The 18,083-nt window shown below is 33.2% G+C and overlaps 1 protein-coding gene across 1 annotated transcript; it reads right to left on the minus strand.

Moving 5' to 3' along the window:
• Positions 1-1,102: 1,102 nt before the first annotated feature.
• LOC145306350 (uncharacterized) lies at positions 1,103-14,397 on the minus strand. The gene is made up of 19 exons (XM_080148439.1): positions 14,286-14,397; positions 12,217-12,307; positions 10,905-10,958; positions 10,405-10,490; positions 9,190-9,239; positions 8,317-8,467; positions 6,852-6,926; positions 6,580-6,657; positions 6,317-6,373; positions 6,002-6,048; positions 5,416-5,465; positions 4,951-4,997; positions 4,746-4,820; positions 4,491-4,549; positions 4,225-4,276; positions 3,781-3,847; positions 2,530-2,584; positions 1,840-1,910; positions 1,103-1,241 (listed from the first exon to the last, which is right to left on the minus strand). The coding sequence occupies exons 2-19, from the start codon at positions 12,305-12,307 to the stop codon at positions 1,165-1,167; spliced, it is 1,242 nt and encodes a 413-aa protein (XP_080004565.1). The 5' UTR covers positions 14,286-14,397; the 3' UTR covers positions 1,103-1,164.
• Positions 14,398-18,083: the final 3,686 nt, after the last annotated feature.

Genomic DNA, 18,083 nt, shown 5'->3' on the forward strand with positions numbered 1-18,083 from the left:
CTTTTAACAAGAATGATAAGTTATAACAACTTCTGTAAGAAAAAAAGAGGGAAAGGCATTATCTATAATACAAAGTAGAACGATGTCTGTCCTTCCGTCCCTTAAGATCTCGGTAACCACTGAACCGATCGGATTCTACTCTTCAGGGTATCTACCTATTGGTCCTGTGGTGGTTTTAAGCTATTTTCTTGGGGGGTGGGACACCCCCAACCCCCCCAAAAACAAAAAAAATCCCCCCCATTTTTTTTTTTTTTTTTTTTTTTTTGTAAGAAATATCCTTGGTCCTTTGTAGAAGATTCCTTTGTGGAATATTTCCTTTGTGGAAGATTTCCTTGGTCCTTCTTATTATTTCTTAAGCCGCTAGTTTCTATATAAAGTAACAGGATGTCTATCTGCAGCTTAGGGTCTCGCTAACCGCTGAACCTTTATGGTTCTCTTTTATAGTGTAGCTTCTCATACGTCCAGGGAATGTTTAAAACTATTTTAAGAATGGTACCTACCTCTTACCTTTCCCCAAAAAAAATAGCCATAAAAAATGACACTCTCCACTAAAATATTTCCTTTCTTTTTAAAGCTAAATAAATTGTAGATATTTTACTACTTTTCTTTTAAAAACTAGAATTTAAAGGTCCAATTTTTTTCTGGTAAAGGGAACTATCCACAAACGCGAGCAAGTGATTCTAAGCACCTTCAAGCATTGATCCATAGTATTTTTTAGTGAATATAATGGGTTTATGTTTAATACTTGGTTTATCGACTAAAAAGTTAGGTTTCACCATTGTTTTATATGAAATAAACTTTGAAATGTATAGCATTTTTGATGCAATATCAACAAACGCTTTGATGAGTTCAACAATAATACAAGTTACCAACCCTTTTTTTAAAAATACATTTTTAATTAAAATAATATATACTTTTGCATTAAGCTATTAAACAACTGTTTGAACTCACCAAAACATTTAATGATATTGTACCAAAAAATGCTTATCATTTCAAAGTTTTTTTTCATAGAAAACCATAGTGAAACCTAACTTTTTAGTCGATAAACCAAATATTAAACACAAATCTTGTATATTCAACTAAAAAAATACTATGGATCAACGGTGGAAGGTGCTTAAAATCACTTGCTCTCGTTCGTGGATAGTCCCCTTTTAATGTGTATTTTTAGCTATAGATCTTTTCCTGTTCTGGTTCTTGATTCTGTTCAATTTCATTTCCAGATGGTTCCAAAATCTCAATATCTGAAAAAATTAATCATTTTATTGTTTTTATTTCTTTATTACCTACCAAAGTAATTTTTCATTGTTATATACATCGATATATATAATATTACTTCAGGGGTGTATATTCTACATGGGATCCCCTGCTCAGGGGGGGAGGGGGAAATGAAAAATAAGTGGTTGGAGGGGAAAAAAAATGTAAAAATTAAGAAAACTGAAAACATTTTTTCCATTTCCCCCCCCCCCCCACCCCCTCCTTGGTGAAAAAATCAAAAAAAAATGTGTGGTAGGAGGGATAAAATAAATAAAATATAGAGTTCTTTAAATATTTTTCCATTTTCCCCCCTTCTTGGTGAGAAAAAACTAGGGGGAAAAAAATAAAAAATTTTGTAGCAGGGGAAAAAAAATAAAACTTGTGCTAATAAAGTGATACTCTCAGCTGGCTAAAATAAAGATATCCCCCATCCACCCCCTTAACCCTATCCCGTAATGAAAATGGTTATGAAAAACACACGTACTTAAATTCCATTTTCCCCATATCGTTACATACTGACTGACGAACGGACTGATAAAGTGAATTATAGAGTAGGTTTGCTACTGAAAATTTTTACCCACTTACCACTTTCCAAATCTGAGGTAACATCTTTATAAATGAATTGACTTGATGTGTTACTTGGTTGAGATTCAACACTTTTAAAGCATAGCAATTATTAATATTAAAGGGATGAGACAATGTTAGATAAATTGATATACATCCCCAACACAACATTACCCCTTCTGTAGATTTCAATTAGTGGCTGAAACGTTTAAACACTCAACTAAATGAACCAACCATTAAAATTCCCCAAGATTGTAAAGCTAACGAATAAGAAAATATTATTAAAAGATCTTGGGGACTAGTGTAATAAACAGCCCAATGTCCCCTCCCTCCCTGGTCTGTCTGTTTGTCTATGTGTATGTAGAAAAAAAATCTCACTAACCGATGAACCGATATGATCCTCTTTTACAGAGAAGCTTCTCATAGGTCCAGGGAAGTTTTAAAACTATTTTTGGAAATAGATGGTACAGCCCAAAAAAATAAGCCATACAAAATGTACACCTTCTCAGGGATCTTAAGGGATAAGACAATGGACGATAATAGTTTTTAATCAAAAGTACCCAAAGTTTTAAAGCCAAAAAATGTAAGATCATATTTTTTAAATTTTTAAGTAACAGTATTATTTACAGTCCAATGTCCTCTCCCTTCCTTACAAATCATATAACTCTACTTATGGTGTTGCTTCGCTAATTTATAAATTGCTATGCTTGCCTCTGACAAATTTGAGCTTGTATATTTGTATGCAGTTTATCATTAAGTATTATAACCTATATGAATGGGAATTGTCCGCCTTTAGGAAAATATTATTTCACGGATTTTCTCAAATTTTTTGGATGATTTTTAAAGCTTAATTTTTTTAGAAACAAGGATGACAACATCCATAAGAAAGTAGCGAAGCACAAAAAAACCTTTTCGTCTGTTTTTATATTTCTTTAATACCTATTTATATTTTTTTGCATGACAATCAGACCGACGGACAAAGTAAATTAAATGGGTGCTCATTGGTATAGAGAATCATCACAAAAAAAATCTGCCGTCTATCAATCTTGAGTGAAAGCTGAGAAAATCACATTTTCCCCATATATTATTACGGGCTGACGGACAGATATAGTAAATTATTGAGTTGCTTCGCTAGGTAAGTAATAAAGAATATTTTTTTAAATACATAACAAAACTTTGATTCAAATATGGTGTTAAAAGTTTTGGATCATGGTAAGAAAACGAAGTTGCGGGTTTCGATGTATTTTCACTGTAGCCTTTCTCCCAGGGTGTCGGAGTCGTTTAATTTTGATGCGGCTCCGGCTCCGCGGAGCCGTATCTGGAAATACGGCTCCGGCTCCTACCTTAAAATTAATATATCAACTTTTGTTCATTATTGAAATTGATAAAATAAAATAAATAATATAAAATATTTTGCTTTTATTTGATTAAAGCTATATAAAAGTAGAAGGATGTGTGTCTATTTGTTAAGTAACAATAGTTTTTCAGTTTATTATATGGAAATAGACCGTTGCCAAATTATATTATTACTTTAAAAAATCACTTTTGGCTAATCTGGAGCCGGAGCCGTTTTTAACGAAAAATACGGCTCCGGATCCGGCTCCACCAAAAATGTTGCTGCTCCCGGCTCCGGCTCCGGAACCCTGCTTTCTCCTATTTCTAGCCCCTGCAGGGGGCTCTAGCCCTGCGGGGCATATTTTCTAACCCTGCCGAGCAATCATTAACATTTACTTTACCTTTCAAAAGCTACTGTGAAAATACGATGAAATCTGCAACTTTGCTTTCTTTTCATCACCCAAAATTTTAAAAACAGAATATTTTATTAGAAAGTACTAAAGTTTTTTGGCACTTGACAATGAGATGCTTCACTAACTACTTAGTGCCTAATAAGCATATTCTTAGGAATTACCATTTTTAAAATCATTTCTCAAAGTTTGAAGTCGACAGGACAATTCCACCATTCCTGACTTTTGGGCAAAACAACTGGCTTCGTTGTTAGCTTGTTCACCCGTAGCAACGATCCTCCAACCTTAAGAGAGCATTGCTTCGAATAGCGCAAGAAATAGATATGCCTTGCTTATGATATAATTGTACCTTGTTGTTCTAGGAATCATAACTCCAAAAGTTGGATGAATAGGATAATCATTTCATACAAAAAGTTGTTGTCCAAAAAGTTTAAAATGAGCACGCACGTATTTAAAGATTATAGAGTTGCTACGCTATCTAAATCGTGCATAACTGTTATAGGAATCATTATACAAAGTTTAAAATTAATATGCCATAGTCTAAATTAAGAAATACAGCTAACCGTTACGGAAAGATGGACCCTAATTTTGGAAAAAACTTCGCTTTTAAAAGGCATAAAAAAAAACTATGTTTTATGCTGCTATTCGATAAAACACAGACCTGAATTAGAGACTGCGCACTATTATTGTGCTGCTTCTTTGGTTGCAGTCCATCCTTGTTTAATTAATGGATATATTATTACTTGGATGTTACACCAGATTTTCATGTTTTTAATCAAATGGAACCTGCAGCAGGCTAAAATAACGATCCCACCCATCCACCCCACCTTCTGGATACATAAACTGATAAAGGAGGTTCATGTTAGCAACCTAAAATGACGACAATTTTTTCCCGTGTCATAATATCCACGTATATTATATATCCATTCCTTGCTGTTAATCAGAAACTCCAGGGGGACAAATGAATTTGTAATGTTGGCAGGGATCTTAAGGGATAAGACATTGGATGATATAATAAAATACTACCCTTAAAATATGAACAAAAATTAATCATAACATATTGGTTAAAAATTTTGGCAGTTACCAATTAAAATTTAATGGTTTTTGTACCAACGAACAAGATAACATGGTTATAAAACTTTGGGTACCAGTGTAATTTACAGTCCAATGTCCTCTCCCTGCCTGAATATTTGATTCTGCTGTTGGTTGTGGATTATTTTTGGAAATGGAGCTGAATGTATTTTTGTTTAGTGTAACCTGAAATAGTAACCTAATGAAAAAATATCAATAAGCAGAAAAAAAATCAATAAAAATCGGTAGTAACACAGTTAAAAAAGGGTATAGGATTTAAGATATTTCTTGTAATTTAAAATAATTTTAAACTTACCCGTAAACATTGTTTATAAATACATCCTTTCTTCAATATATAGCTACCTTAAAATCATAAATCTTATGCAATTATGGTCTAAATTGGCTTGCTATCTAAAAAAATATCCGCAATTTTGGACGGTTTTCTTCAAAGCTGTAAAATATTGATGAATTTGAACAAGTTTTATCAAACTTGTGTGAACTTAAGATGATTTTTAAGTATCTAAGTATCATCCAGGAGTTATGAAGACCCAATACATAAAAAAAACCGCGGGGGGTGGGTAAATACTCCCTCCTAATTGGTTTTGGGTAAGTGTAAATTTTATATGGGAAGGAGAGAGGGGGGAAATAAAAAAAATTTGGGGGGGGGGATAATCACCACCTTACCTCCCCCTTGGACGTCCCTATTAGGGAGGGTGGGTTATTTTTTCAGATGAAGGATAACTTCACTCTTAAACTGGGAAGTTTCCAAAAAGTTCATTACCTCCGAATTTAGGCATATCCTTACAATTTTTACATGATCCACAATCATTCCTGCAAAAATTTTGTTTTAATAATTAAATATTGCGAAGTATTAGGTATAGACTATTAGACACAATTTCCCGCGGTTATTAAAATAAAAATTATAAAAGATTAATCCAGTCCTGAGTAAAAAATAGTATTTTTATGATTTTTGTTCTATTATTCGTGGAAAATTGTTTGTAATACGATTCTTTATATGATTTTCAGTATGGCTGAGAACTGGTTCTAATCCAGCGGATATAAATTGGTTTCAAATTCGAGAACTGGTTTAATTCAGCGGATATAAATCGGTTTCAAATTCATACTGGAAATTTCTTTAAAAAAACAGAACTCTACCCTAAATCTACCTTCAAGGGCCAGGGTAGTTGCACGAAATGTTAAAACGCCAAATATGACATAATCTGACCATTTATTTTCATCTTATTTTTTATAAAGGGGGGAGGTTCATTGTTCGACAGACACTTTTGGGGAAAGCACTGTATATAAATTGTAAAATTAAAGAAGTGGGGATTTTGGTGCTCAAAAGGGCAGATTGAGGGAAGTTATACCTCTTGCAGTTTTCACATTGAAGACAGCGTCGCTTATACTTAGGGCCCTAAAATAAATAGTAATAAACAAAATTAAACTGTCTGTAAATCAAAATTATTGGTTGAAAAGTTTGGACACTACTAGTTTGGTACAAACCAATCAAAATACAATAACAGTACCCAAAGTTTTTGGGCCAATGAGTAAGATACCGTGATTATATAACTTTGGGTAACAGTGTAATTTACAGTTCAATGTCCCCTCCCTCCTTGGGAAAAACTGTGCTTTTCCCACAAAATCATTAAAATCATGTTGAGGCCATTCGGTGCAACGCCGACCTGAATTTGAGACTCCGCCGCCCTTCTATTGCTATGCTCCTTTGGTTGCTGTCCATCCTTGTTTAATGGATATATTAATACAGGGATACTACACCAGATTTTCATGTTCTCTATTAAAATGAAACTTGTAGCGGGCTAAATAACGATTCTACCCATCCATCCCATGTATCCCATCCCCACCTTCTGGATACATGAACCGATAAAGGAGGTCCATGTTAGCAACCTAAAATGACGACAATTTTTTCCCGTGTCATAATATCCACGTATATCTGATATATCCATTCCTTGTTGTTAATCAGTGACTCCAGGGGGACAAATGAATTTGTAATGTTGGCAGGGATCTTAAGGGATAAGACATTGGATGATATAATGAAATACTACCCTAAGATATGAACAAAATTAACCATAACATATTAGTTAAAAATTTTGGTAGTTAACAATTAAAATTTAATGGTTTTTGTACCAACGAACAAGATAACATGGTTATGAAACTTTGAGTACCAGTGTAATTTACAGTCCAATGTCCTCTCCCTCCCTGAACATTTGATTCTGCTGTTGGTTGTGGATTATTTTTGGTAATGGAGCTGAATGTATTTTTGTTTGATGTTACCTGAAATAGTAACTTTGTGAGAGAGAAAAATATAAAAGGACATTAACATTTGTATAGTGTCAGAACTTAATAATCAGAATATAAATGTATAAGAGTCAAACCAAAATTGTAAGTAAATTTGTTGAAAAGATGCTGGATACAGGATAATGTCTATGGACATATTTACATTTTTAGGACTTGATTATAGAGTTGCTTCGCTTATAACATTATACTTTGTTGTCCCAGGAATTAAAATACCAAAAATCAGATCAATCGGATGATTAGATCACATGAAATTTGTTGTTAAAAAAGTAAAAAAAAATCGACATGTTTAAAATGGACGTACGGACATTCTGGTAATGATTATAGAGTTGCTACGCTTTCTAAATCGTACCTAACTACTAAAGGAATCACCATGCAAAGTTTGAAATCGATAGGACAATTCTAACATGCCTAAACTAACGGAAAAAGGCTATCCGTTACGGACAGACGGACGTACGGACGGACCGACCCTTATTATAGAAAAGCTTCGCTTTTAAAAAGTAAAAGGTAAGTTAAACAATAACAAGGATGACAACATCCATAAGTAGCGAAGCTAAAAAATTATGGGAAGAAAAATTAACTATTCAATTGAGCATTGTCATAAAAACTACCTTTTATACATTTAACTTAAATAAAATGAATTACGAAACCTTTTAAACATGTAAAATGGTCTTTAAAGCATTGAGCTAATAAGAAAAACGTGGGGAATCGATCTAGCACCCCAATTAATGGGCAAATATTGATTAAATTAGGAAAAGGGGCCGAGAAATCATGTTTCCCCCATAGCGTTACGGACTGACTGACTAACGGAAGGTCTGAATTAATGACGGACGGAGAGACCAAGGGAATTATAGAATAGCTTCGCTACTAAAAAAACTAGCCTATGAGGATGGGTTACACCACCAGTTTTTATAATGGTGCATCTCTGAACATTCGAATAAAACAGTAGAGGGGGAAGGCCCCGGAAGGGTTTAAATAACTGTATCTCCCCATCATAATGACCTTTAGCAAACTCTTTATTGGGTCATTGTAAGTCAACCAATAGTGTCTGGATAATTGACACAGCCAAGTAGCAGAAAACAATTTACTAGCAGACAAAAAAGGTCATTGAAAAAGGGAGTGGGGTAATTATCTGAATATACATCTATACTATAAATCTGTTCTCTAAACCAAATCTTGCTTAATTCCTGTGCATGATTATATGATCACATGCCCTTTTGACAACCCTTTTTGTCGCGCACCTGACATAGCAGCAGTAGGTAGGAACAATTCAAATGGATATTCAAACCTATCACCTCCCCGACAACAAGCGGATGCGATCCGTGTTACGCCATAGTCGCGCGAGTTTATTATTTTTTTTTATTTTTACCTTATTAGAAGAACTGGAAGAAATTAGTGGATTTTTTGAATTTCTCAAAATGGAACAACCATCATATGGAATGTGAATTGTCCGTTCAATGGAAGTTGTGGGCTTTTCTCTCTCTTTCTCGGGCTCGGGCATTGATTTGTGACTTGGATTTCTTTAAAATTAGGAAAAAATAAGGATTACTGACTAATGACTATATAATCAAAGCTCAAAAATTATACAATAAGAGTAACAACGACGGCTTAAATATCTAACATCTATCAAAATAAAATTTCTGTTCAAATAAATCATAAAATTAAATAAATAAAGGATAGGTAATTAAATATGGATATACTTACATTATAAGACTTGCTTATAGAGATGGTTCGTGTACAGCATTCTGCCTAATAGTCCTAGGAATCAATTTAACAAAATAGGATTCAAGGTAATAGGCTAATTTTTTCATATAAAACTTTGTAACTAGTCAAAACTATTTCAGGAATAATCATTCCAAGTTTGAAATTAAAAGAACAATTCTAACATGACTTGATTATTTATCAGGGCTATCTGTTATTGACGTATGGACGGACCTTAGTAACAAAGTGACACTTCCCGTCTGGATGGTGTCAGGTTCGACACAGGATCATCAAAATAGCTAGGTAGGAGTTCCAGGTTTATGCATTTAAAGGGTTGGTTGTCTGTTAATTATACCAAAAGATGCATCCCTTTTAGAAAGCCAATCTAAATGTGCAACCAGTTTTGGTAGATTGTATTGTTGTTGTTTTTTCTGGTAGGTAGGTATTATTTTTTGGTATGTATAGTACTTAGGTACCTAATGTTTTTTTTTTTAGTAAGTATTATTTTTTTGGTAGGTAAGTATTGTTTTTTTCTAATTTCCTGTTTTCTTTCTTTTTCCCCATTGTTCCTTCTCCTGGTCTTGACTGAATCTGAACATAACAATTTTAAAGTTATATTTAAATTGAAATAGCTATGTATTTTTAGCAACTTATTATGAAAAATTATTAGGTATTCTATATCATTTTTTGCGAAAATAATTATCAGAATGACTGAGAACTGGTTTGAATTCAGCGGATTTTAAACGGTTTCGATTCCGTACTCGAAGATTTAAGCAATTAAAATCAACAAGACAATTCTATGCGCTTAAGTTACAGGATGTATGTCTGTAAACTCTCAACTAATAATAAAAAAAAACTGTTAATTCCCTTAACACCCTCCCACACCGCTTTCCTTCACTAAAAAAAAAACCTTAAAACAAAACTCCATTAACAAGGATGACAACATATATAAAAGCGAAGCACTGAAACGGTAGGACAAACGGACATCAACACTTGTATAGTATCTGAACTGAAAAATCGGAACATAAATGTATAAATGTCGAATCAAAATTGTAGGTAAATTTGTTGAATAACTGCTTAAAAACAGGATAATGTTTATGGACATACTTACATTTTTGGACTTGATTATAGAGTTGCTTAGCTTATAATATTGTTCTTTGTTGTCCCAGGAATCAATATACCAAAAATCAGATTAAACGGATAATTAAAACACTTGAAAATTTGTTGTTAAAAAAGTAGAAAAATCAACATGTTTAAAATGGACGTACGGACATTCTGGTAATGATTATAGAGTTGCTACGCTTTCTAAATCGTACCCAACTACTACAGGAATCATCATGCAAAGTTTGAAATCGATAGGACAATTCTAACATGCCTAAATTAACGAATAAAAGCTATCTATCTCGGACGGACGTACGGACGGACCGACCCTAATTATGGAAAAGCTTCGCTTTTAAAAAATGCGACACTACGTGAACCTAAAATACTGTCGGATTCAGGGATCTAAGGGGATAAGACAATGGCCGATAAATTGATGTACATCTTCAATGATGATACACAAAATTACAGATTCTTTAGATTACAATTAGTAGTTAGAAGGTTTAGACACTCAACTTAGTAAACCAACCACTAAAAAAAAATCCACTAAGTTATTAAGAAAACGTTGTTATAAAACTTAGGGGACTAGTGTAATAAACAGCCCATTGTCCCCTGCCTCCCTGTTTCGAATTAGGAATCCCCTAAAATTGTCCTAGACCTGAATTATAAACAGGAACTTGATGACTGTTGGGTCAAAATACTTTGGGGTCACACATTCCCTTCGGATTCGTCGCAGCTTCAATCCTACAGGTTTTAATCCATTTTAATAGATAAATGTAAAGCTGTCCTACATCTATAGCTAGTCAGTCCCTCCGTAATTTCTATCGTTAATTTGATGTTGAAATTATTCTATCGATTTTAAACTTCGCATGATGATTCCTGTAACGATTTGTTTTAATCTAAAAAGCGTAGTAACTCCATAAGCATTCTCTGAAAGTTTATATGTCCATTTTTAACATGAAGTGGGACACCTGACATAATATAATATTAGGATATTTGGCTTTTATTTCATGGTTGTATCTCAAATTTTATATTCACTTTAAAATAAGTGAGAGGGGAGGTATGTTCAGTGTTCGACAAGCACTTTCCGGGAAAATACCAGTTAACCAGTTAAAAAAGTTATTTAGTGAATATAATTATAATGGATTAATAACCAGCCTTTGTCTTTTGATCTGACATAGTATCCATAATAAGTCTTCCAACCTTCTGATTCTAATGCAGTGTAACGTTAAACCAGGGATCTACAGGGATAAGATAATTCCCGATAAAGGATAAAGTAGGTTTCGGGTAAAATCCGTAAAGCTTGTGTGATTAAGTTAAAATTAAACAGTAGTAGAACGATAAAATTTATATTAACTTTAAAAAAATGTCTATAGTTCTTTTCAATAAGAAATACACATATTTAGTGAATATTATCGTTCTACTACTATTTTTAAGCCTTAAAACACACCTTTACGGATTTTACCCGCAACCTACATTTCCCTTTATGTACATCCCCAACGATGATACACAAATATACCCCTTCTGTAGATAACAATTAATGGTTAAAACGTTAGGACACAAAACTTAAATAAACAACCAATCAAATTCAATAAAATTCTCCAAAGTTAATAAGCCAACGAATAATAAAACTTTGGGGACTAGTGTAATAAACCGTCAAAACTCCCTCCCTGAGGTTAAACAGAATTAATGAATAAAATTAAGTTTTTAGATCCTTGTAAAATTGACAGGTTGTTTGTTTGTGTGTAGCGAAGGATCTCGCTAATCGTTGAAACGATATGGTTCACCTTTACAGTGTAGCTTCTCATAGGTCCTTAAAAGGTTCATAAATATATTTTGAGGTAGGGTACCCTCCCACCAAATATTTAGAGACCTTCCCAGGACCTATGCAATGCTACAGAGTAAAGGAGAATCATAGCGGTTCAGCTGTTAGCGGGAAATTTCTGTACAAACAGACAGTCATTCAGACAGACTTGTTGACATCCTGTTGCTTTCATATAATTAAAAAGAGCTCAGTTTAATAACAGGTCCTATGAGAAGCTACAGTGTAAAGGAGTATCATATCGGTTCAGCGTTTAGCAAGATCCTAAGATACAAACAGACATCCTGTTGCTTTGATATAAGAATAACTGGTATTATCCTCTTGGGATATTTATTTTCATTTTTGAAAATTTGAGTACCCCCCCCCCCCCCCCCGACAGCGAACTATGAACTCTGGCCGCAGCGCTCGGCTCCCTAGCCTGCCTAGCCGCAGCGCTCGGCCCCCTTGCCTAAAACCTAACCTAATCTAAAATAGTTGTTCGTCGGTAGTCGGTAGGGGGGGGGGGGGGGGGGAGGGGTACAAAATTGAAAAAAAATTCTAAGAGGATAACGCCGAAGAATCATATCGGTTCAGCGGTTAGCAAGATCCTAAGATACAAACAGACATCCTGTTGCTTTTATAATATAAGAATAACCCAGTTTAACATTCCTGGATTACGTGACAGGTCTAAATCAGGTAGAAATCTGGGACATTGAAATGTTGTTGGGCTGGATTTTAGTCCCTTCCTTACTGATAACATCTAAAAAGAAATCCTATTATATAAAGTAGTTAGCTTTTTTTGTCTGTAGCGAAGGATCTCGCTAACCACTGTACCAATATGGTCCTCATTTACAGTGAGGCTTCCTATATGTCCAGAGTTGGTTTTAGGCTATTTATTTTTGTAAATAGGTCTTGGTATGGGTTAGGGCTGTTTTTCTGCCCTATATCTACCCTTTTGAAAACAGAGTCCCCTAGCCGCTAGTAGCAGTTAAAGAAAAAAAAAGGAGGACATTGACAACATCTTAAAAAGTGAAGTTCAACATATCAGCCATACAGACAAACGAACAATAACATAAATATGGTAACAACTCATTTAATTTCTATACAATATTATTTAAAAACTAGGATGATAAAAACTTAAAAAGTGAAGATCAACATATGATATCAACCGGACAGACAAACGAACAATACACAGATGCTTTGTTTGCACAAGTAGAACGAAAACAGAGTTCGCCGATAATAAAATTAGTAGATATTATTGTCATGCCATATAATTCTAAAGTCCCTTGATTTAAAATAATTACACAACATTTAATCCTAAATTGACTGTAAACCTGGTGTTGCACGTGTGGACATCGAACCCGGTTATTATCGTGCGCGCTAATGCCGCGTACACGCGTACAGTTTTGTCAAAACCAGGTTGCCACTTAAATTTTTTTTATAAAAATTTTAAAAATGAATAAATTGCTTTTAACATTGAAATTATAGTGGTACTTACTAGTAAAAGTATAGTATACTTAAAAATTATTTTTTTAATATATTTACAGGGTTGCCGTAAAACTTTAACTTCAAAATATATTCCAGAAAATTATATTTTCACTTTTTCAATATTTTTGAAGAATAAGAATGTATTTGACAAGAATATTTATTTCTATTATGAATTAAAAGGAAAAAACTAAAAATCGTTAGAAAATTATTATATTAAAAAATTATAGTTTTTTTTAATGCATATTTATGCTAGTTTAGAGTTATTTGTTTGAAATAAAAATTTCAAATCTAGGTTTATTATTCTCTTTTCTTTGGCTGGAAAAATAATATAAACTTTGATTTCCATTGTGAAGGTATTAATTTTAACGTTAAAGTTTGTAATATTAAGGCCCATAAAAATTATACTTTTACTTAATAAAATTTTTTTTTTATTTCAGAAAATATTAATTTCATTAAGAACAAAGACGTTTGTGAAAAAAAAAATGTAAAAATGCTTTAATAAGAGCAATAAATATATATCTTATTATATCCTTTATAGCGTATGTTTTGTTTTGGTTGCGGCATTTTTATGCGTTCTGCTGAGCTATCATCAGCTGTGCAAAGTTATTAGTTAACAAAGTTAGTGTGAATAACAAAAATAAGGTAGGTAAATTCTCATTTAATTCATATTCTCAATATTATTCAAAACAAGAGAGACAACAACATCCATAAAAAAATATGTAATAGACAAAAAAAACAAATTGAGTTGAACAGTTGTTCAACAATAAAAGAAAATCACGAAATCTTTAAAAATAATGTTTGTTTATCTTAAACAGCATGACCGACAGACAGACGGACATGTTAATGTATAGATTAGATGCTTTATGACATAGGAATATTCACGAAAACAAATTTAACTAGTGTGTAGCAATAAATCTAGCTTAACCGGCCGCTAAACGTCCGATATGGTTCTCTTTTATATAGGGTACGTAGCTTCCCTAGTCCTGGTAAGGTTTCTAGCTATTTTGGGAGGGTACCTTCACCCTCCCAAGAGAAAAGTCCCCCCCCCCCCAACCTCAAAAAAAATCATTTTTTTTTACTTTTTCTTTTAAAATTAAAAAAGTTCTCCATTTTAGGAAATTAAACTACTACTATGATTTAAAGACAGTTTTAATTTTAAGTATTGGGCGATGGTTTTAAGCTAGTATAAACAGAATTTAAAATACTACTAATTTCAATTAAATAATAACAAATATATACAAACGTCAAACCTATAAACATTAAAGCTAGGCTTCCAATATAAAATAATATTAAAATAAAGTTTTGATATTTTCACTTCTTATACATAAGTTTATAGCATTTTTCTGCCTTTCTGAAAAAAAATAACAATAAAATTTGTGATAATAATGATAATTTTTCACTTTTCGTCATTTTTATAGATAAAAACTTCAATGTTTACATTATCTGCTATTAGAGCGCAGTAGTGCCGAAAATGCCGCGTTCAATGTTGAACTGGGATAAGGTTTATGTTCCCCCTTTAATTAATAACTATATGCTTCAAGGAAGGAAGGGGACAATGGGCTATTTACAACATTAGTTCCCAAAGATTCTTATTAGTTGGTTAAACAACTTTGGGGACTATTACAGAATTTCATTTTCTCGCTACTGTTGAAAAGAAGAAAGAAAAGAAAGCACCAAAAAATATGGAATAGATCGTTATCCTATTATATAAAGTAGTAAGCGTTTTTTTGTCTGTCCCGAAGGATATCGCTTACCGCTGAACCGATATTGTTCTCCTTTACAGTGAAGCTTATTATAGGTCCTGGGAAGATTTTAAACTATTTTTGGGGAGGGTGTCTTTACCCCCCTCCCACCAAAAAAAATATTTTTTACTTTTTTGAAACTCAAATTGAAAATGGTATGAGGTAGACTTTTCCCCCTCCTACCTTAAGTGCCCCCTAGAGGCTTCTAGGGGCATAGCCGCTAGTTTGTTTATATTTAAGAATGTTTACATGAAAGGGGAATAACTTTTATAACACATTTTAAACGACACTTTAATAAAATTACATACTACTGTTTAGATATTTTAGGATTTTTGTGAACCCTTTAGATTTTGGCTTGAACTACAGAAATAAAAACATTAAATGTTACTTAAAAAGAAGCGTCATTTGTTTATTTTATTGTGTTATGCAATTACAGAAAGGCTCTATATCAAGGACCTTTTATGCTAATTGATTTTAAAATATTGAAATTATAATTTTCTATGTGCTTATCAGACAATGGCCGATATATTAATGTACGTACATCCTTATACTAAAGTAACAGGATGTCTGTGTGTTTGTGTGTTTGTACCGAAGGATCTCGTTTACCGCTGAACCTATCGGGTTCTCCTTAACAGGGTAGCTTCTCATAAGTCCCGGGAAGGTTTATAACTATTTTGGGGGAGGGTACCACCACCCTCTCAGGAGAAATCACCCCTAAAAAAAAATTACCCCTCCCGAAAAAGAGACTTGAACGAAACATAAACCAATTATTTCTGTAATTAGATATTTTAAATAAAAAAAACATTCAAAGTGCCACTAGAGGCCTCTAGGGGCGTAGCTGCTAGTCCTAAATAATCTATTTTTTTCTTTTTTCCCTCTCTTTTCGAGTTTATCTTTTGTAAATACAATTCTTGGTTTATTGTGCTTCGCTACGTATGAATGTTGTCATCCTTGTTTTCGCCCTAGCTGTAAATCAAAAGGATATAATTATAGAATATACGTGGAAAATTTGTCGACAATCTAGCTCGCTAATATGGACCTTAGTTATTGGTCAGTTCGTTCATCCATTAGAGGGGGGTGGATGGGGGGTATAGCAAGCTAATAGTATCACTTTATCAGAGTACATGAAAATCTGGTGCTACATCCAAGTAATAATAATTCTATTATAAAGCAAAATGAATAAAAAGCCGAGGATCAGAGAGAGAGAGGGGGGACAATGGGCTGGATATTATACTAGTCCCTAAAGATTTATAATAACGTTTTCTTATTCGTTTGCTTAACAATTTGGGGACTTTTAATGAAATTTGATTGGCTGGTTCATTAGGTTGAGTGTCCAAACGTTCCAACCACTAATTGTAATCTACAGAAAGGGTAATTTTGTGTGTCATCATTGGGGATGTACATCAATTTATCGGCCATTGTCTTATCCCTTTAGATCCCTGGTCGAGGACTATTTTCATTGTTCCCTCATGATTTATTGGTGTTTCTACATTTTACAAAAAAATTACCATCCTAAAGTAACAGGATGTGTGTATGGGTTGTGTGTGTGTGTGTGTGTGTGTGTGTGTCTATCAATATGGAATGAAATACCACTGAACCATTATGGTTCTAATTTGAAGCCTAATTATTTTTGTCAATTAATAGTTACAACATATTAACTTGTACAGTTTTAATGTCCATTAAAAAGGTCGTGCAATCAAAGGGTTAGCAGGGATATAAACTTATAAAGGGATAAGACAATGGCCGATAAATTGATGTACATCCTTAATGATGATACACAAAATTACCCTTCTGTATTTGTTGAAAGGTTAGGACAAACAATAGAAAGAAGGTTATTTAAGCCCGCTACAAAGTTCACTTTATTAGAGAACAGTAAAATTTAATTACTTTAAAAACCAAGTAATAATAAATCCGTTTCTCATAGCTACTAATGGATGTAATACTAATATTCCTTGCTTTTTAAATTCAGAATTAATGTAGGAACACCAGCTCTGTTTTCGTGTTACTTGGTTTGCATTCAGGGAGGGAGGGGACATTGGACTGTGTAATTTTCATTGGTACCCAAAGTATTATAACCACGTTATCTTATTTGTTACCTTTTGGGTACTTTTATTGAATTTTGATTGGTTGGTTCCAGATTTTTTTACCAATAATTTCGATCTACAGAAGGGGTTATATTGTATATCTTATTGGGGATGTGTATAAATTTATTATCCATTGTCTTATCCCTTAATATCCCTGGATGTGAAATATATTTCACCAGTAGTTCACCTGAAATCATTTCAGTAACAGTTAAACTTTAGGAAGGGAGGGAGGGGACATTGGACTGTTAGTTACACTGGTACCCAAAGTATTCTAACCACGTTATCTAATTTGTTAACCTTGGGTATTTTGATAGGTTGATTCCAAACGTTCAGTGTCCAAACTTTTCAACCAATGATTTTAATCTGCAGAGGGGGTAGTTTTGTTAAACTTCATTGATGATGTACACCAATTTTTCGTCGTTAGGGAGTGGGGGACATTAGACTGTAAATTACACTGGTATCCAAAGTTTTATAACCACATTATCTTATTCGCTAACCTTGGGTATTTTTATTGTATTTTTACTGGTTGGTTCCAAACTAGAATTGTACAATGTACAAAAGGGGTAATTTTGTTAAACATAATTTTATCGTCCATTAAACAAAGATAATTATGTCCATAGGTAGCCACGAATCTTAGGGGATAAGACAATGGACGATAAATTGATGTAAAAACCCAGGGATAAAAAAGCTCTTTTGTAGATTGAACTTATTGGTTGAAAAGATTAAACACTTTTAGTCTGAACTAACAATTCAAGATATGATATAAGTACTCAAAGTTTTTAAGTAAAAAAATGAGAAACTATTTTAGCAAAACTTTGGGTACCAATGTAATTTACAGTCCAATGTCACCTCCCTCACTGCAGCGCAGCAATAATGAGATAAAAACACCTTAAACATATGTAAAAATGACAACATCCATAAGTAGCGAAGCACAAAAATTTGTAAATGTTTAGTGGTTATAATAAAGAAAGGCAATTAAGATACTGAAAGGCATAATAATAGAAGATAGAAGAAATTAACAAACAATTTGATAAAATATATTGAAACTAGCGGCTTCGCCCCTAGCCTCTAGGGGCTGTGTCCAAAGAGATTTTACCAAACTAATTTTTCGTGTTTTAGATTTTAAAGAAAATTTTTTTAAAAAATATTTTTTTTGAGGGGGAGGTAATTTTTAATTTTTTTTTTTTTTTGGGGGGGGGGGTTAGGGGTGTCCCACCCCCCA

Source organism: Acartia tonsa, chromosome 14, assembly GCF_053477335.1.
Source record: "Acartia tonsa isolate MP-2025a chromosome 14, ASM5347733v1, whole genome shotgun sequence".
Lineage (NCBI taxonomy): Eukaryota > Metazoa > Arthropoda > Copepoda > Calanoida > Acartiidae > Acartia > Acartia tonsa.